The 24,188-nt window shown below is 42.3% G+C and overlaps 1 protein-coding gene across 1 annotated transcript in view; it reads left to right on the forward strand.

The window, feature by feature from the left end:
• The first annotated feature begins 4,245 nt into the window (after nt 1–4,245).
• Nucleotides 4,246–24,188, forward strand: part of ahrra (aryl-hydrocarbon receptor repressor a) — a 67,950-nt gene continuing 48,007 nt past the window's right edge. The window contains exons 1-3 of the mRNA XM_070985916.1: nt 4,246–4,501; nt 4,913–5,005; nt 7,124–7,305. Coding sequence (XP_070842017.1) covers nt 4,944–5,005; nt 7,124–7,305 — 244 coding nt within the window. The 5' untranslated portion in view covers nt 4,246–4,501; nt 4,913–4,943. The remainder of the gene's footprint in view (nt 4,502–4,912; nt 5,006–7,123; nt 7,306–24,188) is intronic.

Consider the following 24,188-nt stretch of genomic DNA (forward strand, 5'->3'; position numbering starts at 1 on the left):
GTGTATTGTTTGTGCAAACTGTGCCCAAACAAACAGTTGCTGCCTGATTTCACATTAGCATTCCACTGTCAACTTTCATCCTTGCAAAAGTGACTCATTTGCTCCAAGGATTTCCCAGCATGCTCAGTGTTGCACAACACTGTGGCCCCTTCATCATCTCTCTGTCCACCTCTGTTTTTCTGTGTACTTGACACACACGGATACAAACAGAGCCACAGACACGGGATGGAGCAGATTACAGAGAAATAGGAAGAAAACCTCTCTCTGACCCTTGTTCTGACCATAAATTGACCTTTGAAAAACCGAAATCCAAATGTCAACAAAAGATTATCCCCACAGAGTCCCAAAACACAATTTTCCCTCTCAAAGCGATTGACACAGCTCTTGATACGGGGACTGACCGAAACGTGACAGCGAAGCACGAGTTTGAGACCGGCAGTGTTTTGGCTCCGTTGGATGACATTGCCTAGTTGTGCGTAACCAGCAAAACATTCAGCTGGAGCTCAAAACTACTGAAATTGAACGGCACAATCTTTTATGTTACTGTAAGATCGAATGGGCTGAAAATGCCAGACTTTCCACAAAGGACCAGAAATATTAGTGCAATATTGATTGATTATATTTGACAAACACTTCTGCAACTCTGGATCATTCACAAGGTCGATACAGACACCCAAATGGCTTCCCAGTGCGTAACTCCGTGTGCATTTCTTTGCAGTAGTCACACTTCACAGGCTCGTTCACTGTGTGCCTTTAACATTCATCGTCTAATTCCATCCTGGATTTAAGAGTCATAGTCTCACGAGATCAAAACAGATCTATTCCCTGTCCCCAGAAAACACCAATCTGCTCAGCTGTGGTTTTAAACACTTTAGGGTCAGTGTGTGATTGTTTCTTCCAACATTTGTGACCGTGAACGACCTGAAACAGTTGAAACTGCACTATTCTCTTTGTATGATGAAACCATGCGTGCACGTGTCTGTGTGTACAAGTATGCCTGCACAGTATTTGTCCAACCTAAGGGGACCTCTTGAGCTGGTCTTGTCCGTTAAATACTCTGCTGTCATGAGTTATACTCTGGCACCACAGATCCTGAAGGCATCATTCCTGCTTTCTGACTTCATGGTTGACACCACTCATTGTTAGAACTGGACAAAATGTAGACCAGCAACTTAAATTCCACCATCTTTTTGTGTATACGCTCAAGATTGTTAGCTACACCATTTTCATTTCTGTTTTGAATTGTCTTCCCGATATTGACTGTCCCATCAATTATGAATGTCCATTAAAATCAGACTTGTCATGTCGCAGTTCTGCACATCTCCTGAAATCCCACGATGACGCTAACAGACATCTTAATCAATGAAAGCCACACAATTGCACCTGGCAGATGGCTTTCAGTAAGTCCTGTTTGGCTCTGTGGTCGTTATTCTGAAATGTGTATTAAAGCCACATACACACACACACACACACACAGCAGACACACACACATGGGCTCACACACGCACACGGTTGCGTGCAAAGGTCTCCCCCGGCCCCGTTAGCAGAGCTTTAAACCTGGGCTAATCTGGAAGGCAGCTTGGATGGTGTTGCCCATGGATTTGCATTGATACCAAAGCTCCCTGTAGCTTTAATGGCAGCCACTGACAGCCTTAACAGGACCTTCTGACCTCTTCAAATCCCCATCTCCACCTGTCACAACAAATAAAACATCACCCTCTACGGACACCTCAATACAGCAGTGTGATAGTTGGAAATCAACCTATTGGTTGACCGTGATAACAGGCTTTGTTTTTGTCATTTGATGTTTATTAATATTGTGGGGAAATAAAGCAGCTAATTCAGTGAAAGAAGAAATGCACTTTGCCTAGGCGCAATCAACTTCATCACGACCACCATTAAGGGTCTTATATCTATCATATGTGAGATCACATGTGGCACAACATCACCGAGGGGATTCTCCTCTACTATGTCATCTTTATTTAAAGCAGAAAAGCCTATCTCAGCCATAAGCTTGTATAATTTAGTAGACATAAATACACAATAAGCAATGTGTGATCAAGGGGCATTCTTGACTGTAGTGCATGTATTTGTCCACTAGGGTGCAGTACAGTTGGCAGCAGTACAGTACACACCGCATATATTCTCAGATTAGTGTTAGGTATTATAATGTTTCAACAATGACAATACACAACATGTTACAGTGGCATATTTTATTAGGATACAGTTTTACAAGCAACCATACATACAAGCATTTTAAAGTCAAACTTTTTTTAATCAGTACAACATATTTTAAATACATCTTATTTGCATTCTTTAACTACAACACCACACATTTATAGTGTCAAATCATGACGGTGTGGTGAAAGGACCCTGTCGTAATACCAAAGCAGCATTCTGTGTTGTTTTGCAGGCGTTTGTAGCTGCAGAGGGCATCATGCATTTCTCCAAAGATCACACAGAGCGTGCATTCTGCAGCAACTGGTTTGTTTATGGCTCCTCTACATGAAAACCTTTACAAACGGCAACAAATCTCAAACTTTAAAAAATATTTAAACATAAAAAGGTGCTGGTGAAAGCACACAATATGAATATGTCACATTTGAAGCTTTTATTTTCTTCGACAATTTCCACAGTGCGCTATAAATAACAGGCCACATTGAAGCAGGTTAAAGCTCTTATTGATCACAATCTTGTTTAACAGATGAAAGAATAAAACACGTCCTCTTCATTTGGCTTCTCTTTTACTATGCAAATTCAAAAACACAATGCGATGATTTAAGGATGGCTGAATATGTAGGTCTGCATCAAACAGCGCTCATAAGACGCCTCTATTTTATAGCTACAGGCTGTGAGCCGCATTTCATGGTGTCTTATCGCGTAATTAGGGCTGATCAATGAGTAACTCATTTTGATGTACTACATTTTAAGCAAACGGATTCGAAGCAACTGACGCGGTCAAGTCAAATAAACTGTAATAGTACTTCCGGCTATACAATTCTAAATAAAGCCGTACAGGCGACAATTCACTCTTCGGATGTTACCTCAGATGTGTTAAACGTATTACAAATTACATGTAGAAATGCCTTTCATTAATTTCCAATAAAGTCAATCACTGTGAGCTGCAAGACAATGTTCAACACTTCAGTAACCCTTCACAAGTTACTTAAAGACATACAATCACAACCAACTTGATAAGTCCTTTCACACTAGTCACATTTAATTCCAGACTACAGGTGGGCACAGGCTATTAGATCGGCGACACATAAATGCTTTTGCTCTGAAGGCATAATCATCTCATTTCCGGCGTGAACCTGTCATCTGTACCGAACTTGACGGAGCTGCCAAATCTATCCCAGAGAGCCGAGTCGATTCCGAAAACTACATCCACTGAATTCATTATAGGTCGTAAGAAACCCGGTCCCGTCCAGCGCGGCATTATTTTCAAGTTTAGCCGGTTTCGTTGTAAAAGAGCGTTTGTCTTTAACAGGCCGGTGTGGTAAAAACCCTCCGGTCCTTGAGTGCAGTCGACAGCGCGTAGCCGCTGTGTGAATCTGCAGATTTGTGCCTCTGCTGCCCTTCGCGTGTGATCCCATCTAATCCCTCCCCTCGCGCTGCTCAGAAAATGTGTGTGCAGCGCGCGGCTGCAGGCTGGGGTCGGGTTGGGCGACTGCTGCATTCAGGGACTCCTCGGAAACATAGTCCGTAAACTAATAACGCATTAAAAAATGGTTGAAGTCGCAAGGACACAGAGTACAGATCGGACACGAATGCAGTATGGCATTGTCAGTGGTCTCTATTTTGTTATGTTAGTGAACCAAGCTGAATATTGGATAAAGAGAATTTGCTTGTAGGCACGCAACTTAATGTTGCCAAATGCTCATCAAAGTATGCAACGAACAGCAACAGTCAGGGAAAAGTGTCGTGTAGTTTTATTATTAGACAACATATAATAGTAATGGTCACAAATAAATACGACGGCGATATGAAAACGGAAACTTCGTAAATCCCATAAACAGAGAGTACCTGAAAGCGGCATAGGCTACGTCTAGTGTGTGTGTGTGTGTGTGTGTGTGTGTGTGTGTGTGTGTGTGTGTGTGTGTGTGTGTGTGTGTGTGTGTGTGTGTGCGCGCGCGCGTGTGCGTGCGCGTGTTTGTGTGTGTGTGCGCTCGTACTCTGTTTGTGAGGCAGAGAGTTGCGTGCGAAGAGCTCGACATGTCATTCAGAGGAATCCGCCACCTGAAACGCGAGGAAGTGAAGGCGACTCAATTGGGTATAAAGCATCAGCCAACATCTGCCCCGAGCAGTGCAAAGCTGATGAAAACATCAGCTCGGAGCTCGTACAGGACCTCTCCGATTTATTTTATTTCCATTGGATTTATCATTTGGCATTACCGCGTCGGTGCAGCCAGGGAGACGCATCTCTTTTCTGCACTTAAAGTGAATGCGACTCAACAGCCATCATTATACTGGAATTAACTGATACCCGCCGATATTCTGGGTAATGCTTCTATTTTTCTGACGTTTTGGGGTGAATTTAAGAGCATGACTAGTTTATTGTTTATCCGACATGTCTTCTGTGCTTTTCAAAATATTGATTAGATAAGTTGCACCAGCCTATTATTTCATTTTCTAACTACTGGTAATTTTTTGTTAAGCTTTCAATAATCTTGTTACTTAACTAATTCACAGTCTCTTTTGTTGATAATTTAACTATGAGCTAATTGGGGTTATTTCGCTTTAAATTTAAGGATGCACGGATTTACTGCACATTTAACCCCAACTAAAGACTCATTAATGGCATTATGTGCAACAACCAGCCTGAACATGTGTTAATGCTCACTGTCTTCCATGTGTTCTGTTTCTGTCTCCGGCCACATTGAAGTTAACGCGCTCTCTGTCTCACCCGCAGCGCACCTGTTACCTCCACGGAGCGCAAGATCATGATCCCTCCGGGAGACTGCATGTATGCGGGCAGAAAGAGGAGGAAGCCCATCCAAAAACAGTTAAGGAGCGCTGCTGAACATATATTATGTGTTAAATCAGTGCTTGCTAACTATGTATTTTGTATTATTATTATTTTTTAACTCTACTCTGCAAGTGCGCAGGGGAAACTTCACTCTCGACCTTATGATTTGGTACATTAAAGGGGAGTTGAATTGTAATTAATTACAGGAAGTGAGTGAAACAGCAACATGAAAGTGTGAAAATAACGGTTTAAGCTCCAGCTGATCCTGACTGCCAGTTTCAATTCACATGCACCACCGAAAAACATGATATAATCAAGTAATTGTAAATCCAACACTTGTGATCAAAACATAATGTGTTGCAAGTGTGCTATTTACAAAACAGCACTTATTTATAGAACTAATAGTTAATACAGAGTGGTTATTAATATGATAGGTAAACTAAACTTATTTGTGTGTATTTGTAATATTGGCAGTGTATTGATGTTTAGCTTAGACTTTTTAAAAAAAAAAACTTGGCATGTACATGTGTTTACCCGCAGGCAAAGGAGTCAAAGAGTGTGTTTGGTTGGCGATGTTTTCGGTGACCATTGTTTCTGATGTAGAGGACGACTGTTTTTGTCAGCTGATGTCATGAATAGTGAATCGCCGGTTATATAAGATTTTGAAGAGGGAAGTGGTAATTTAACAAGGCCTGTGGCATTTATAAAGTTTTCATGTTTTGCCCTGCTGGTGCTGCTGAGCTGAAAGGAAATCTTCGCCACATCAAATTGATACTGTATGTGCGCTGGGTAGAAATACACTATTGAAATTCTAGTCAGTCAGTTACGCCACAACACATTTTAGGATTTTGACTTGAGGACTTCTTTGTGTAATATTGGAATAATGTTGTTTTGGTACTTTCAGTTTTGTTGAACTTTATCTGAATAATCCGATCAATCCCTGACATTCATATACATTCCTTTATGTATTTTGCAACAGCAACGTCCGGCGAACATGTGATTATCAGTTGTTTCATCAGGTTAAAAGACGCCAAAGTATTTATACAGACGTTTTCTGTGTCTGTGCAGATGAACAGAAACTTTCCGCTGTGGAAATCGAAGCTGACCATTGCATATGCGGATCATGTTAAGTTCAGCTGGTGAAGCATACCTGACTAAAATACACAAATAACTGTGCCTGAGGAGCATTTTGCATTCTCTGCGGCACTGAGGAGGATAGTATGATATGTCCATTACCCTCAATATCAGGGGTTGCAGAGAAGAAGGGAGCAGCCACAGAGCATTTAAGTAAATACAGAAACTTCAGTGTAAACCTTTATGTCAGCATGGAAAGATACTTTACAGGGAGACAATATGACAAAACTCTGAACTCATTTGTTTTGTCTTGTTGTGAAGAAACAAATCTTAAAGAGACTTGTCACTGGAGGAAACACAAATCAATGCGGTGCTTGGTGTATTGGGGAAAGCTGAGTCAAAAGGAAATATAGTTTTGAAAAGAGTGGGACTTGTGTAGAGTGTGGTTTATTTGGTCATATGTGTCTGCTTGGGTTCACTCGCCATACTTAACCAGAGTCAGACAAAACACCGTCCTCTAGTTTGTATCACCAGGAACAAATATTAAGGTCGCTATTTCTGAAAAGTAAATTCATACTGATGCTTTTTCAATAGCTTGGTGCCCTGTCTTTCACATTGATCAGTCACACACTTTTCCCCCAGAAACTGAGCTGGTAAGTGGTGTTGTGGAGATACATTAAATGCAGGATCTTAGTTTAGAATTCAGAAAATGTATATGGTTGATGATTAATAACACAGTCTTTTAGACCATGACCATCAGGGCTCGGCCAGCTGACCGTGCAAGCTTTAGAAGCCTGTGTCATGTCGTGTGGACGAGTTTTAAACTAACTTTGCCATTAATGGTAGGCTGGCTCCAACAAGTGAAGTTAAACAAGTCGATCCCTCCCGTGTGCTGCTGTCACTGCCCGCTGAGGTGCTTTTCAGCGTCTGTTTGTAGCGAGGAAAAAATTATTTACACGGAGCCATTTAGCTAAAACCACTGTTATGTTACAGCCGAGTGCATGATCGTCACAGGTCCGTCCAAGCCCACGTCCATTCAACCCGATCTATCTCTCTCCCCTCTGTCTGTCTCATCATCAGGAAGCCGTCTTCTGCCAATGAGAAAACCAACCCGTCCAAGCGGCACAGAGACAGGCTGAATGCTGAGCTGGACCGGCTGGCCAGCCTGCTGCCGTTCCCCCCGGATGTCATCTCCAAGCTGGACAAGCTGTCTGTGCTGCGCCTTGCAGTTTCCTACCTCCGCGTCAAGAGTTTCTTCCAAGGTAAAGGTCAAAAGATGACATTTGTAGAGGCAGGTGGAGGGGCTGGGGTATTTGGTTTTCGTGTGTCTTTGGGTTCGTAGGGAGTTGCTGAGTTGACATGTTTGACCAGGTTGATTCTGTGATATCTGCCTCTGTGAATTTACACATGCCTTAATGTTCTCCACCTCTGATACATATATACTATAAAACTGACCAACTAATACGTTGGGTGGCTGTAGGTCTCGTAGTGTGTATTTATAGTAGTAATAGCCTGAGAAGTAGTAATATACTGCTTTCAGTAGAAAAGAAACATTAATACGATTCTGCAATATTTATGAAATCGTCACTTTAAGGATTTTCTGCATCGTTTCAAAAATATTTTAATGTTTAGAAGATATAAAAATCTTGCTCGTATTTGTCAGACCCCTGTGTTGAATGATGTTGGTCTGAGTGCAGGATTCAGGCTGCTGTGTGTGTGACAAACAAGTCACACATAAGTAATAAAAAAGTGGCTAATGCAGGAAGAGATTATACACAGCATATGAATTTGTTCTGCTTCTGCCTGCACTCATTCTATCATCTGTCTGTAGTGCAGCTCAATCATCTAAACTACAATTTAAGGGAAAATAGGGTCTGATTATACATGCCCGCTGAGATACAGTAAACTGGAATAACCCATGAAGTTGAAACTTTTTCTAACGGCCTCATGAGTAAGAATCCCCCAGGCTCCATAACATGAACTGAGATAAGAGAACTGACAATGCGAGGGACATATAAACAGCTCAGTTTGCGTTTTAAGAGGTGTGCCTTGTCTGGAAACATTGTCCTCTTTTTTTCTGGTCCTATATTTTGTCGTCGTGTCTCATTAATTGATATCGGAGACAATGTATTTCTTATCTTGTCTCATTCTCCTGTGTTGCCGCCTCTTGTAGATATGAGCCATTGTTTGTCTACTCACCCACCCCAAATCCCTATCATCCCTCTGTGTCATGTAGTCACATGTAATTAAAAGGCATATCGAGGCCCACTCTTGTTTTCCCACCCTCCCACCATCCGCTGAACGCCTCCCCTCCTCTCCTCTTGTTGCTCCACAATCCACTTCAAATATTCATGGGCCGCTTCAGAAGTGTTTCGTTGCCAGTGGCCTCAGCTGCTGCCTTATCAACTCAGAAGCTCCTGGCACAGCTGGATGCGACAGCTCATAAGACGAGCTGTGTTTTTTTATTCAGACGGAAAAAGAATAAGCATCTTCCCTCTGTCTTGCTAAGTAGGAAGAAGAAAAGAGGTCCTCATTGAATTCCTCATAAAAAAAACTGTATTCTTGAAGAAGCAGGGATTTACAAGGTTCTGCCCAGCGGAAACTTTTGCAGCCGTCCCATCTTCGACACATGTGGCTCCCCTCTTTCACCTTCTCCTCTCTGATCCTTGCAGCACCCTTAATCTCCATCATCCGCAGCCTTGGTTTGGCATGGCACCCAACAGCTGGCATCCTGTTGGCTGGAGTCATGCAACTTTAGACAGACACACACACTTACTTCTTTTACCCTGAATGCTCATTTAGCTTAGCCATCACGCAAAGTTGCAGCGCAGGTGCTAATCGGACTTATTAAAGGTGCCTCTCCCGGATAAGGGATCACGCAGAGATAAAGACAGAAACCGCTGCCTGAGTGATGTTGAGGAGTGTCACTGGCAAGCGAGAGCTGTAAAGGGCCCTCGCCACTGGAAAATGGAGATGGTTCAGTCATGTGTGTGAAACTGCTAAAAGTGTTGAAAGGTGTGTAGAAAGTGAGCGTGCTTAGCGTGACAGTGCTAATAGCTTTCTGTGCACACCTTCTAAAGTTTTTAGGTGCCAGTGTCGTCAGTGAAGGTAGCATTTATCAGGAATTATTTTAGGATCTTCTATTCTGAACACTTTGAACATGCCAGAGCCTCAATTTGTTTGTGCCACATCTGCTGAATGCCTTGTTGTCAGTGGCCATAGTGACCCCCCTAGCTGTCTTTTGATGCCACACTAATGAGATTAATCAGAGTGGAACATGAGTTATTTTGGCGCTGCATACATCTGCAATTTCTGCCCTCCCTCTCTTTGGTCAGCTTACTTGCCTCTAACAGTTGCAGTTTTTCCACTGATACTTAAACATGGAGTGTGGCCAGAACTTCTCCAGATAAATCTAAGATGAGCAGCAAGTACATATCCACATCCTTCCTGTGGTTTGGAACAACAGTCATAATCGGCTCTGTTTTTTCTTCTGCTTTTTTCAACAGTGAGTCATTTACTGAAAACATGCTATGAAACCATGAAACCGGCAACCTTAGGTTTCATTTACTTTTGTAAACTGTTCTACTGAGGAAGGATGAAGATTTTTCCACTTATACTGATGCAGTTCTCTTTTTTCTCCACAAGGGGGACTGTGTGAAGTCTCAACTCTGTCATAACTGATGCAGAGTTCAGTAAGTTGTGATAAGGTGGTTATGAGATTTGGCTGCAGGTTCTACTGTATCATTTATTGAGTCTTTTTAAACATAAATCTACTAAATTAAGTCCATTGTCAATATTAGTTATGGGAGTTTCACAGACTCTTGAATCGAAGGTGTTACAGGTGGTTTTGGAGGCACACTGAGATTCTACCTGCTGTCTGTGTTGCGTGACTGCTCCTGGGTGGAGCACAGTGAACAATGTGTACCTATACACTGTATGCAAATACACCCCTGGGCTGTGTGTGTCTGCATGCCTGTTGGTGTGTATGTGTAAATAAAAACCGACACCAGACAGGGATTCTCGTAAGCTACTTTCCCTTATTCATCATATTCCACGAGATTCAGTTGTGATGTGTTAACAGGCACAGTGAGATATATGACCTGAGATGACTGCATGTGCTATTTTACATGCAGATAAATAATAGAAACCAGGCTTTTGTGCACGATGATGCACCTTGACATTGATTCATGAAATCTAGTTACCATTTTAATAGAATTTTGTTTAGCCAGCCTGCAGGGTGCAAATATCCGCCGGTGTACAAGAAAAAAACTTCTCACATGGATGCCTGACAGGGAAATATATATTTGAATCTAAGAAAATATACTTCATATTCTAGGCTGAGAACCATTTCTCTAAGTGATTATATTCAAACTATTCTAAAGTTCAATGTATATGCTCTTGCTGATGAATTAGAGGAGAATATTTTATTTTGAAATGGATGGCAGCACTGGTCAAACACCTTAACATCCACCTGGAGATTTAAGACTTAATAATGCACACAGTGTTCAATACATCCTTGTGTTCACAGTTGTCTCCAGTTGACAAGACACAATGGAAATGCATGTAATCACGTTTAAGCATGCCAGGGCCCAGGTAAAGCATGCCGAGCCTGTGAAAATGGGCCACAAGTCCAGAGGGGCAAACCACCCCCTTAAAAAAATAATGACAAGAGTACAAAAATCCAAATCCTCAGCTCATAGCCTACAGGCTGTGTGGGACTCTTTGTCTCATGTTTTTTGTTTAATTTTCATTTCAGGTCAGGATATCTGTATTTTCAGCAGTTTTAGGCAGTTTCTCAAGCGAGTAGGTCCATGTGACTCTGTGTGTGTGTGTGTGTGTGTGTGTGTGTGTGTGTGTGTGTGTGTGTGTGTGTGTGTGTGTATGTGTGTGTGTGTTGACAGTCAGCAGGCTGTAATTCCCTTCTCTTCCATGTTAGGTCTCTGGCCTCACTGTAATTGCTGAGCTTGTTAAATATTTACCCTAAGGATTAGCTATCCCTCCTCCTTTGTCTTTCTGCTCCGATTGCCTTTAATTCTCCTCCGGTGTGTGTGTGTGTGTGTTTTCTGGAGTCATTTCTCTGCCATTATGTTTCACTGCTTTTTATCTCATTATTTGAAACTAGAATTTAGCTTTTTTTGGAAGTGTAATGAGGTTATGACCATACTACAGAGGGGATCAGGTAGTTAAAGGCAAACCTTTAAGGGAATATTCTCTTTTTAATTAATTTGTATTTTTGCAGAGATGTAGACAGTTTTTTTTAATGTTTGTACATCAGTAATATAAAGGCAATCATGATTTCTAAAGCAATTGATGAGGAGCCGTTATGTTGATTCAGAATGTGAATCAAGGAATCGTGTCAAGGAAATGTGGCATGCACCCCTTGCTCTCGTCAATCACATTTCCTTTCTCTCCTCCTCTTTTCTCTCATCCTGCATCCCTCGGACTAATGTGATTGAAACTGTCTCTAACGAGAGCAGAAGGCAGTAGGGCTTGTGATGAGAATCAGATGGGAGTAATAAGGCAGAGGGCTTGGAGACCACATAATAAAGGACAGACCCTCTTCCCTAAAGTTCAGCTTTGCTCTCCTATTTATAAGGCTAGTGTATCGCACTGCTACAGGCCTGATATCAGTTGATGTAATTCATGTTAATACGTTAATATAAGCTGCTGGCATGATGTGTGCCTCAATAAATCTAAGGCTGTGTTGGCGCTGCTTCTGTGGGCTTTGTTTGTGTGTAATGTGGTCACATATTTGGTTGGTAGAGCGTGTTTCGCTGTCACAGCTTCATTCGCGCTCACAAAAATTCCTCGACTTAAGTTCATTGTGAGGCTTGTAAGCTTGTGGGCTGTGTTTCTCTGCTAAGTGTGTGTATTCCGGTGTACTTGCCATGGCGGCCATTCTGACTGTGTGCGAGCTGGATCTTTGATGAGGTGCGACAGGGCCTTATTTTGACAGGTCTCGACCCTCGTGGCACTGCGATCAGATTGCCCATTACACCCTTGGGAGAAAAGCAGCGTTGGCAGTAATCCTCACCCGCGTTACCTCTCACAGTCCTCATCATCATTCGTGGGATCACATACAAGAAATGAATCCTTCAGCTTCAGCACTCCAGCTTCTCCACCAACAGGAATACACTTTGTGGACCTTCACACCACATTGCTTTCTGTTTGTTTGCGTGTTTGCTTTTCTTTCCTGCCAGTTTCCCAAATCAGAGGGTCATAGCAGACGTTAAATTAAAGTTTAACGTCTTAATGCACAGGAGATGACTTAAAGAATACCTTAAAGAGGGTGTTTTTTTTGTTGCCTGTGACTCAGGGGAAACGCTGCGACCAACATCAAGTTTCAGTGGCATTACTTAACACCTCAATTTTTTACAGTCATCAAATTGCGACATTGTGCACAAAACCCCCTGAAACAAGAGCGCTGTATCTGTCAGTGAGGGTGACTTATAGAGATTTTCAGTGTCGCTTTGATACCTGTGGAGTAAACTACCTCACCTTCTTTCAAGATATTGTAAATCTACACAAGCAGAAAGGAACTCGTCCTCATGAACCAAAAATTTTATTTTATTTTTCGATCAACATTCATGCCTCTTGTTTGGCTTTTGGCGTGTGTGTTGTCTGCATCGCCCTGCCGTTGTATTTCTGTACTCAGCATTTATGATTAATTGAGCAGAGGCTGAGGCATGCTCTTTTAAGTGTTTCTGTCTGATATCATTTTGCTTCTCAACCCAAGGGACAGCTGTGTCGCCGCTGTCAGTTCGGTTGGAAAAGTTTGTGCCTTCCTTTGGAATATTGCATGCACTATATCTAAAACTGATCATATCTGTGGCAAAATGATTCCTTTTCAGTCAGAAATAAACTTTCTCTAAAAGAGTCTGATCTGGGTAATGCACACTTTGAAATGATACCATTTAGAGTCTGGGGCCTCCAATGTGTTTTTATTCTCTCTCTGTTTCCGCAGTCAATCTTGTTAGTTAAACTGGTAACAACACTGAAAACAACTCCCAAACTCCCATTTAAAAACTTTCCAGAAATAAACATTCACATTTCATTTCTTTACAAATGGAAAAATACACACAGCATATTCAACACAATGCAGCAAGATCCTCCACTTTGGCTTTTGTCCTTCGTTTGTGCTCTCTCCTGCATAGTTTATGTATTGTTTTCTTTTATACATCTCAAAATAGGTCCTCCATGACACACCAACAACCTCAAAACCATCTATGTGACTTGTAATGCTTTGCTTTCAGTAAATCATCGAAATGAAAATCATCAATTCTTGCAATACATCATAACAACCCCTAAAGTTACCACCAAAACAAATCTCATGCCCAAATTTAAATGTCTGTAGTGTAAATCTATCCACATTGCAACGAGGTGTATTTTTAAGTGTGTGTGTCTGGAAGCCCTCAATTAAAGCCCCACCTTCCCTCACAGCTGTCAGTCCGGTCAGGGTGTTGACAGGGTACGGGAACACACACACGTAGACAAGCACAATCGTGATGAGAGAATGAAGTGCAAGTATACCTGTCTATGCCAAGCTGGTTAACTCGACATGCTGATGCTGCACAACAGGCATCAGTGTTTAGATCTGCACAGTGCATCAGTGTTGCTAATCTTCAAACGTGTGCCAGCCAATTTCAGTTTGTGTGTTGTGTGCCTCAAAATGCTGGGTGAGCTATAGCAAAAGAGGAAGAGGAAGGCCACAAAGCCCTCAGACTCACGCCAGGCATACGCCACTCGTGACGTCAGCCGGCAGACAGGAGATGGTTTTGTAACCAACCCACCATCGTGCAATAGAGGAAGGAGAGAAAAAGACAAAACAATCAGTCTAGATCCTGATTCTCTCATCTACAAATTTTAAGAGAATTTCGTGGATCTAAGCCCCCTCTCCCTGACTATTCGGGTTAATCCTTTTCATGTCAAATCTGTATCAAATTGAGTCAATACAAATGCAGGCCATTTGATTTCCCAGGGAGGAAGTGCTTCAGTGAGATAAGGAGTCTTTGCTCTGGGGTGAAAATGAGTATCAGGTCACATTATAGACGGACTTTGTGTTTACTAAACTCTCAGTGACCCCGCACTTTTTCCTTCCTTACACTCCGCAAGCCAAAGGCAGACAAGACGGTAGGGCAGAGGCCAAGACACATCAGCAAGCTGCATGGACAATAAATGAAGTGAAAAGGTTTAGCAACAGAAAGGTCAAGACTTGGTCATTCCGCTGTTGTTTTGAGTTTTTTGCGACAAAATTTCCGGTGAATCGTTCAGTGCGACCCACAGCTGTTCATGTATCAGTATCAGCAGCTTGTCCACCTTCTACTCCAGCAGCTTGTAGTCTTCCTTTGTTTCCTCTTCAAAGCAATAGATCATCATTTTGAGAATATGTATTTATACACTTTCTTGCTGGGGGTTCAATGGGACGATCTCTCATGTCTTTAGGGTAAAAATTAAGCTTTTGCCAGCAGCCTGTTAGCCTAGCTTTGTATAAAGAAACATTTCAGTTTTTGTACAGGCTAAACACAGGATTTATTATGAAGAAATTAAATTCCTTATTTTCCACAATGTGAATCTATTCTTTTTACCTACTGACACGTTTTCAATGTTACAGTAGCCTGAAGCCTATCTCAGTGGACGGTTGGGAAACACCTTGACAGGCCCATCAAGTAAACCTAAAATTCGGTGTTTAAATATTATCTCTGTATACATTGCATATTTGCCTTTCTTTGATGAAACATAGTTTTTGAACAGATGTCATGAATACGTCCTGATAAGGCACTTCCTGAATGAGGGTTTCTCACTCATCGCCATGTTCTTGCAAGTATGTGGAAGTACTCTTTGTATATTTATCATCGAAACACTGAAATGCCACAAAAAGTCAGAAATGCAGAAAGATTTACTCTCTCTCTCAGCCTCAGCTGTGCTTGTGTTAAGTGCTAAAAAGCAAATGTTTGCATGCTAGCACGCTAAATGAAGACGCTATACCTGCTTGGCATCAGCATGTTAGCATTGTCATTGTGAGTATGTTCAGATGCTGATTGTAGCATTAAGCTAGTACAGCCTCACAGAGCTGTTAGCATGCAGTTCACTCACCAGTCCATGAGACTCAACATACTTTAGGTTTTTTCAAGGAGCCCATTCAGTTTGACCAGTAGCACTGGTATCATAGGCTCCCAGGTTGTGACTATACTTGACTGCACAGCTCATTAACCCATTTGTTACATCTGTCTGTACCTTTTTTGAAGTGAACACTCAAACTCACTGAAGGTCAAACCCTTTGACCTTTTCTCTCGCTCCTGTTGTTTGACCCAGCCACAGTGTTAGAGGCACTAGGCGATAGGAATCAGTCGGAATAAGTTAAGATTCCTGGGTAATTTGTATCAACTTGACAAGCTGTGAACCAATGCTCACATGCTGATTTCTGGATACTTTAGTTGCGCCGGACGATTGCACAATTGCGTCCTCCGGCGTGCATTGCATCAAAGCCCAACGGATGCAAGCACTTCAACCCATCAGCCCATCATATCAGTTAAATCTCATATGCCACAACAAGCCTGAAGACATGCAAGCAGAGTGGCCAGCGCTGTTCTGGTGTTGGTGGCACGACAGTTCCAGTTCCCCCTGAGCTGTTACATTATAAGACTTTAAATTATGAGCGATAAAAGGTGATGCTTTGAATGACTGAAGCACTGATATTTCTCAGAGTTGACAAACATGACATTTGAGCGTTAGGAGTTTTTTTTTTTTTTTCAAGAAAGCACCACTATTGCCAGCAGGTCACATTTACACGATTTGTTTTGACAGTTCATTAGATCATCTGGTGTGGCGTCTCATCCTGATTCACATCAGTTTTAGTGATCAACACACATCACTAAAGCGTTATAAGATCTAGTGATGTGTATTGATTAAGAGCATCCAGGGAGATAATGGATCACAGCATCCCATTGTGTGTGTGTGTGCGTGTGTGTGTGTATGCTGTTGAAGCATAGAAAATTTGCCCTTATGTCTGATTATCATCTTCAAAGGGGGATACAGATTCCCCCTGTCCCAATTTCTGTCATTTTTTTTTATTAATGATTTGTCTTTTTCTTCTTTCTTTCTTTCTTTCTTTCTTTCTTTCTTTCTTTCTTTCTTTCTTTCTTTCTTTCTTTCTTTCTTTCTTTCTTTAACCATGACTCTATCTCTCCCTCCTCCTCCTCCTCCTCCTCCTCCTCCTGTCCCCCTTCTTCTTCCCTATGGGGGTTCTGCCCTCCTGTTTGTTTCACTGACCTCTGTGAAAGAGAATCACCTCTCATCTCAATGTGCTTCATGACGAGTGCGTGATCAGGCTAAATGCCAGTGCTCAGGCTTTTCTCCTTCCTCTTTCCTCCACATGCGATGTCTGTAATTCCGTGCTACAAGTTCTATATACAAAGGTAGATGTATGGCCGCTTACTACATTTCCAGTGTAAATGTTAATGTGTTCTCCTAATGCCAGTGCTCGGGGTCTTATCATTCCTTTCCTGTATTTTGGCATGCATAAAGCCTGTTCATTTGTTGTGGCTGCAGTTAGACTCAAAAATGTTTATACACTACAGTAACAGGGGCTCTTATGATGATATTATTTGTTTTTTGATTTAAGCTGCAAACAATTATGTGTGCAAAAAAATTGAACATCTTGACCATTTTCATGCTAAAAATCACCAGTTATTGGGTCAGTATGGCACAGATGTAATACTGGCTTAACTTTACCCTGTACCCAGTGACCCAGTGTTAATTTTTTAAAATTGAGTTTTACTTACCTGAACTGAAATATAGTTTGTTTGCAAACTGTTATAACCTACTCAAGCTCTTTTCCAATAAATACATAACGTTATTCCTCAAAGTCACATGAATACAATTATTTAACGTTGCATGAGAGCTCCTTGAGGTGGGACGAGAATTAAAATGTTATATTTCCTTTGTTGCGCCTGACATATAGTTGCTACCCGCCTGATGATTCAATGCTAATTGCACATTAGTTGCATGTCGGCTCACTCTCCCACCCTCTTGCATGTGTGCTTTCCCCCTCCGCAGTAATCAGCCGCACAATGGCTGTTAACTAGTGCGACAGGCCAGCCATGCTAATCCCTTGTATGTGTCGAGGACCGTGAATGGAGAAGCCGCCTTATGCATTTAGGATCCTCACAGCTAACTCATTAGTTGCTTGAATCAAAGGCATGACACTGGCTTTGTCCCTGCCTGGCCTCTCGTGCCACAGACACTGAACTCGCTTGAGTGGAGTTGGACTCTGTTGGCCTGGGGGGCCAACACAGCCCCCTGGGATCACAAAAGGCCATAAGTGAATTACTCAAATCAGTGCCGAGGGGGGCCCCGTTAGACGCTAACTGTAACAGCTAGTGGCGGCCGTGCAGCAATGGGAGGTGTGTTTGTGTGCAAGTGTGTGTGTGCGAACAGACGGGTAGAGTGTGTGTTTGAGTTTGAGTGAGTGTGAATAGACAGGCAGGACTCATGCAGGGGGAGCAGAAGCCTTTGTTGGCCCAACACTATTGTTGGAAGCTGTCTTGTGTAATTACTGCCACAGCTACCGCCTAGCGCGCTGCTTTGCCTGCACAGAGGGACAAGGAGGGAAGCAACAAGCGCACTGAAGCCCCTGGAGTTTAAGTTGATAATTATATTATGGAGGCGCTTTGAGCATGCAGCGGTCCTACAAACACTGACAAATCCCAGCTGTTGTTTTACATAGTTATTATCATATCATGGCATTCGATTTGAAATCTCTCGTGCTGCTCTAAAAAAGTATATTTTAAGTTCATAGGGTGTGCAAACTGTAGTTAATCTACAGTTATTGTATGGTAATGTTATTGGCGGACATATTTCTTACAAACATTCCTTTGGCTATTGGTTTGTTGTGGAGCTGTGCTATTTTTATAGGCATGCATGCTGAAACCCAACTACACCCCTTTTGGCTTAGATTAACTACTTTCACATTGCTAATTTATATTCATCCCCCCACACAGCAAACAAATAGACTCCATGCGAACATGCAATGGCTTACAGATTCAGAACTGCCCAAAGCCACATGTTGAAAGTCCATTTGATAACTCATTAAGCCTCGAAACAGTCATTTTTTTTTATTTGATGTGACATGCGGGCACTTCTGGACAGAAAGAGCTTCCTGAGTTTAGGAAAAAGTTTTGCAACTCTTTACTGTGGCATCACTGAATTTGAGAAAACCAAATCTGTTTTGCAGCCAACCAAATCAGTAGTAGAATCCTAGAATCAGACGTTATTATAGTCAAGCTTGTCTGTGTCCCTCTGTTGTCCTGTGGCATGCTGTAGAGACAGGACACAATGAACTGATTGATGACGTGACAAAGATTAACTCCCCTGAACCAAATGTTGGCCGTGATCCTGACGCAAATGGCCATCAGTTTCCTCCCAGTGAACACCCAAGGCCTATTAGCTACAGCACAACCAATTTAACATGGCCACCCGCATAAAAAGCTCACTGGTGTCAGTAATGTGATCTGTTGATGGCTAAACCGAGCGAATGGAGAGGCTATTCACAGAGGCTGATGAATGGACTCAGTGACGCTGCTGCTCTGGCACGATGCAGATCAACATCTTCAAACCATTGACCAGCAAAGTTTTGGTGTAAAGGGAAGAAGTCGCAAGAAAGTGATGCATGAATTAAATAAACTTTAATAAATGTGGTCAATGTTCTGTATCACGTTTGTCTCTCCACACTGTTGTCTGACATAAATTGAACTTACTTTTGCTGTGAATGAACCACATTCTGCAGCCTCACCTGCATCAATCATACTTTGGACTCTGGCCTGTAAGCACTGTAAGGAGCTGAAACACATGCCTTTTATAAGCAATATTACTGATAAGAATCAGGGTTATGTTTGTTCCCTGAAGACAGCAACTCCAGTGGCCTCGTGACTCGTGTACTACATGTCATGATGTTGTGTCTGTATGCTGGCTGCCTGGCCGTAATGTACATCAGACCGTTTGTTGTGTCTGTCGCCTCCATTTATCTTAATTGAAGCATGCTTCAGTGTGCAACAGTGGGCAGGCCCGGTCCCTGCTGTTGTTGCCTAATGTAAATCGATATGTTTCCATGTGGTTGGAAAGATCACTAACCAAAGGTGGCATCTGACCCGATACAACTCAATACGCTAACTACCGTCAGCCAGATGAGGTCCCCTTTCATCAGCATTTGATATGGGAAAACAGGAGCGCGTAACTCGCCCGAGTAAAAATAGTTCCTCAGATCATGTCATATAAAGTTAGGGTTATTTGGAGAAGCTCTGAGGGAGAGTGCCTTTTTTCAATCTCAGATAGAGCGTGCTATAAATTCACCATATGAATTAACTGACATAGTCCCAACATGTATTTCAGCGAGAAATGGCCATAGTAAGAGCTAATTAAACAGGAGTCGAGAATGTGATGCAAGGGTGCTTAAAAGGGCTTGTGTGCTTTTTTATTGGTCGGCAGGCCTTTGCTGCACTTGGAGCTCCCACAGCAGCGTGAACTCTGAGTGAACTCCTGCTCTCTGCCGAATTATTAGCGAATGAGTGAGCCTGACAAAATATTTTTAGGCTGGAGACAGCCGCAAGCAGAGGGTACAGCAAGAGGGAGAGTCAGTAAAGACAATCCTTCCTTATCACACACACACACACACACACACACACACACACACACACACACACACACACACACACACACACACACACACACACACACACACACACACACACACACACACACTTTCACTTGGGCAGCACATCCAGAGACAAAGTGGAGCCAAACATCAGTTAACGGCAGCAGGATGGTCTCTGACATGACAGCATCCAGGCACAGTGTTGAAGGGGAATGGCTCTGCAGGGGCAAATGTCTCACCCAGGCAAACAGGTATCAAGTGAGTCAGGATGGAGAGTGTGCGTGTGTCTGTGTGGGTGTGTGTATTACTCACCTTGTGGGGACATAAATCTGTATACACAGTCACATTGTGGGGACTCATCTTCCTTATGGGGACAAAACGCAAGTCACCAAAACATAAATCATTGAATTTTAGGGTGAAGACTTGGGTTAATGTCTGATTTAGGATAAGGGAAGGGGAAGGGTTAGGGGTTAGGGTCTCTAAGGAATAAATGTAAGTCTATGTAATGTCCCTGTGTGTGTGTGTGCATTGACAGAGAGAGACAGAGAGAGAGGCAGTTGCGTGACTGGTGCTTGGCTCAGCCCTTTAGCCCCAAAGGCATTATTTGTTAGCCAGGAGAAAGGGACGTATATCTTAAGTGTTCAACAGTAAACAGAGCTGTGCCGGGGCCCTAGTGCTTACTGGGATTTATCTGGGATGTGTGTATTTGTGTGTGTGTACGTGTGTGTGCATGGCAAAAAAAAAGAAAAGAAAAAAAAAGGTGGGCACAGAAAGGGATTTTGTCTTGTATCCCTCATGTATCATCTTCACTTGAAATGTCATCACACTGTTAGTAAGTCAGTAAGAAAAACGCCAGTGGGAAGTGATGATTTAGCGTAACCACACACGTGCATGTAAACACACTTACACACAACAAAAGTTTGGCAAGATGCTATTGACTCACTCATTTTAAACGTTTCCTTTATTTAGAAATGTGTTGATACTGTTAATTAAACTGAAAAATGTGAAACCAGGGAAGGTTTCCTGATAACAATTCCCTGGAAGTGTGTGGTTGCCGGCCAACCTTTCCATTTGTGTGTGTGCGGGAGCATGTGTGTGTGTGTGTGTCTGCACGCTGGATCGCTGGCCCCCACTGGAGATTTTCACCAACATCACCAGCACCAGGCCCGCTGGGGGAGTTCATGGTAAAAGCTCTCTGAGGCTTTCTGAGTGGCTGAAACTGTAGCTTCAACTGAAAAAAAGAGTAATAGATGTAGTGAGTGAATAATAGAGGAGAAGAATGCTATTTTTAAAAGTGATGTTGCAGTCCTTTCTCGAGAAGAGTTGTGGTTGTTTTGTCTGTTCATGATGTTCTTGACTGAAGGCACTGGTGGTGAAATCACACGTCTTTGAAATAGGAAATGTAACTCTTCCATTATGAAGCATTATACTAACCTACTGTCACATTCCTGTTATCAAATCAAATATAGGAGTAGCATTTCCAAACCAAGCATAGTAAATGCATTACAGCAGCCTTTTGTAGAGATCAGTATATATGTCAGACATATCTCATTGCTGTCATTGACTACCTCAGGCGTTACCTAATTTGATCAGATGAAATGAAATCTCTTTCATGCCCTTATTGAATCTTCACACACATGCACGCACACACACATACATTCTTTTCAAGGCTGACAGAGTTGCACTCGTGTGGCTGCACTGACATTTTAACTCCTTTCATTGCAGGTCTCAGATCATTTGCAGATTTACTGCAACTGCTTTCAGCGCCTACACTTTTACCACATCTTTTAGTTTATACTGTATTCAGCCTGCGCTGTCTTTTTTGACTTTCACTGCAGCAGACACCTCCACCTCAATTTATTCATGACACTTTGGCTGCCACTTCAACTCCTTTCAGCTTCAACTGACACTTCCACTTCACTCAGTTGAGACTGCGTTTACAGTCCAGCTTCAGTCAGCGATTCCCATTTCATCTGCTTTCAGTACTTGCATCAATTGTCACTTTAACTCCAACTTTGGAGTAATTTTTAAATGCTTCACTTGCTGCTCTTTCTCATTCAGCCTGACCTTTTTTTTTTTTTTTTTTTTGCCAAAATGCTCCAAAACTGTCCGGGAGTTTAAGTCTATCTGCAGGGCTGCTGTCTGCCACGGAGGTTCCTTTGTGTTTGTGACCTTATTAGAAACAGAGCCACAGGCATCAACCCTCTGGACCTTTCAGGGACGAATGCAGTGCTGATCTAATGACTTATTCATCAGGCACAATGGCACAACTTCTTAAAGGTGGTACATGACAGAGAGCAAAGGGATCAAGTCAGATCATCATATCAGGTGCAGGAGCTCATTGTGGCTCATGCAGCGAGATTAGCAAGCTTGGTGTGCAGTACTGGCTGGAGGGATAGATATTGTGGTGTTTGTTGGATTCAGATTCAAATTCAGCCAACTCAGAAGCAACGCAGCAGATATTTGCTACAAAAGGAAAGGGAAGAAGAAGGAGGGAGAGAGAAAGCAAAGTAGAGAGAGAGAGAAAATGACAGAAAGAGGTGGTGAAGAGACGTGTCAGACTCTGTTTCTGTCCCTGAGAATCGTGTTTAAATTGGCATGTTGCAGGGAGAGCACTGCTAGACTGAATTTAAACAGCTGCCGGCTTCACCCACAGCAACACACACGTACCCGTACACACACACACACACACGCACTGGGGCCCTCCCCTGCTCTAAGTTTGCGTGCGGAGCTGGGAAATTCTCCATGCTAATGTGCCAGGGTTTGTTTTCATCATCAAATTGCAAATGTTTTAAATATGCATCACACACACACACACACACACACACACACACACACACACACACACACACACACACACACACACACACACACACACACACAGATATATACCCGCATTTATCCAGTCAGTCTAATCCTTGTTTTCACAAAGTGTCATCTGTCAAATACAGAGCTGGAAGTGGCTCCCACCTATGTTTATTTAGCATATACCACTCCCATAATTTTTCAATCATATTTGATCTTGAACGCAGCATTTTGAAGCTATAATGGATCTCAATGCTTTCCCTGGCTGCGTCTCCAGATTAACACATGCAATGGCTTTTCACAGTGTGGGATAACAATTAGCTTAAGAACAGGGAGATTAAAGAGGGAGCTGAGTGGAGTCTCGGTGTGTTTATATTATATCAACTGCAGAGCTCGGAATATAAATCTGTCACATCTTAAGCTTTTAAACTGCACGTTACCACAAAAACCAAAACAAGGCATATGTTTTAACCAGTTATTAGTATAGCATCGCTTCATAGAAATCTTTATTTCCTGAAAACAAACAACAGATCAACTAATGGGATGAGATTATTCTTATTTTAAATGCACTTTCACCTGTTTTGTATACAGTGTAACTGCCGCTAGTGTCAAGATAGTGTGATAGTGTTCATGTGGAACAAAAAAGTAACGCATCCTCCATTTGATTTGCATAAACTAAACTCGCAAGACAAAGTAATTATGTTCAAAAGTGTTGGGGATGATTTGACAGATTAAAGTTGATAGAACTGCGATTGTGAAGTCTAACCCAGCTTCTCACTGTCAGGCGCTAGCCCTGCCCAGCAAACATCCTGACACTGAAAAGATGTTGATATGACAACCTGCACCAATGTTGAAAGCCTGTGTAAATATAGCACGAAAATCAAAACTGAGTCATATCCACTCGTCGTCCGCGGCTGCCACCTGCGTCATTTTGTGAAACCAGGACATCGGTGTCTGTCTGATATCAGTTCAAACAAGTTGTTTTCACACGTAGGTATACTGTGCTGAACCATCGCACTGTGAAAACTTTGGGTTGCTTGGGATGATGTTGAACTTTGCTACCTCTTGCATAGCACTGCCTGTCAAATGCTTGCTAGGAGGTTTTATTTGATTTTCTGGGGAAAAACAGCAAATCTTGGCTTAAAGATATGGATAACCCAGTTTACAACGAAGGAGTGTGAAATGCTTGATTGCCCAAGGTTAAGAGCAAAGTCAGTGTAAGGTTACCACTTCAAAAGTAATGTCAGGCCACTGCTTCTGATTCTATTGGAAGAGTCATTTCAGAACTTTTTCTTGTACTTTTCCATTACGCCCCACAAAATTATCCTCCTTTACCTTTAAAAACAAGGATAATTTCTTGTTTTTCCTCCCCGGAAAACCGCAGTTACTGCATGATGTCCAATGTTTTTGTCATCCCTTTTCCTCAATAAAAGTAAATGTTGTGAAAGCACTTCCGCCAGCTTCAGTTTCAACAGGGTAAATAGAGATAATCATAGCATTTGGATAATTCAACTTCAATCTCTCTTAAATGGGGTGATAACAGAAAACATCTTTTTGAGACTGAAACTGAAGCAGGGAACCTTCCAAGTCCGACCATGAGTAATATGAGGGTAAACAACAGATCGCTGGAGACTCCTTCCTTGTGACTCATGAGCAACAAGTTCGCAGAAAAGAGAGAGAGAGAGAGAGAGA

The sequence above is a fragment of the Chaetodon trifascialis genome, chromosome 18, assembly GCF_039877785.1.
Source record: "Chaetodon trifascialis isolate fChaTrf1 chromosome 18, fChaTrf1.hap1, whole genome shotgun sequence".
Taxonomy (NCBI): domain Eukaryota; kingdom Metazoa; phylum Chordata; class Actinopteri; order Chaetodontiformes; family Chaetodontidae; genus Chaetodon; species Chaetodon trifascialis.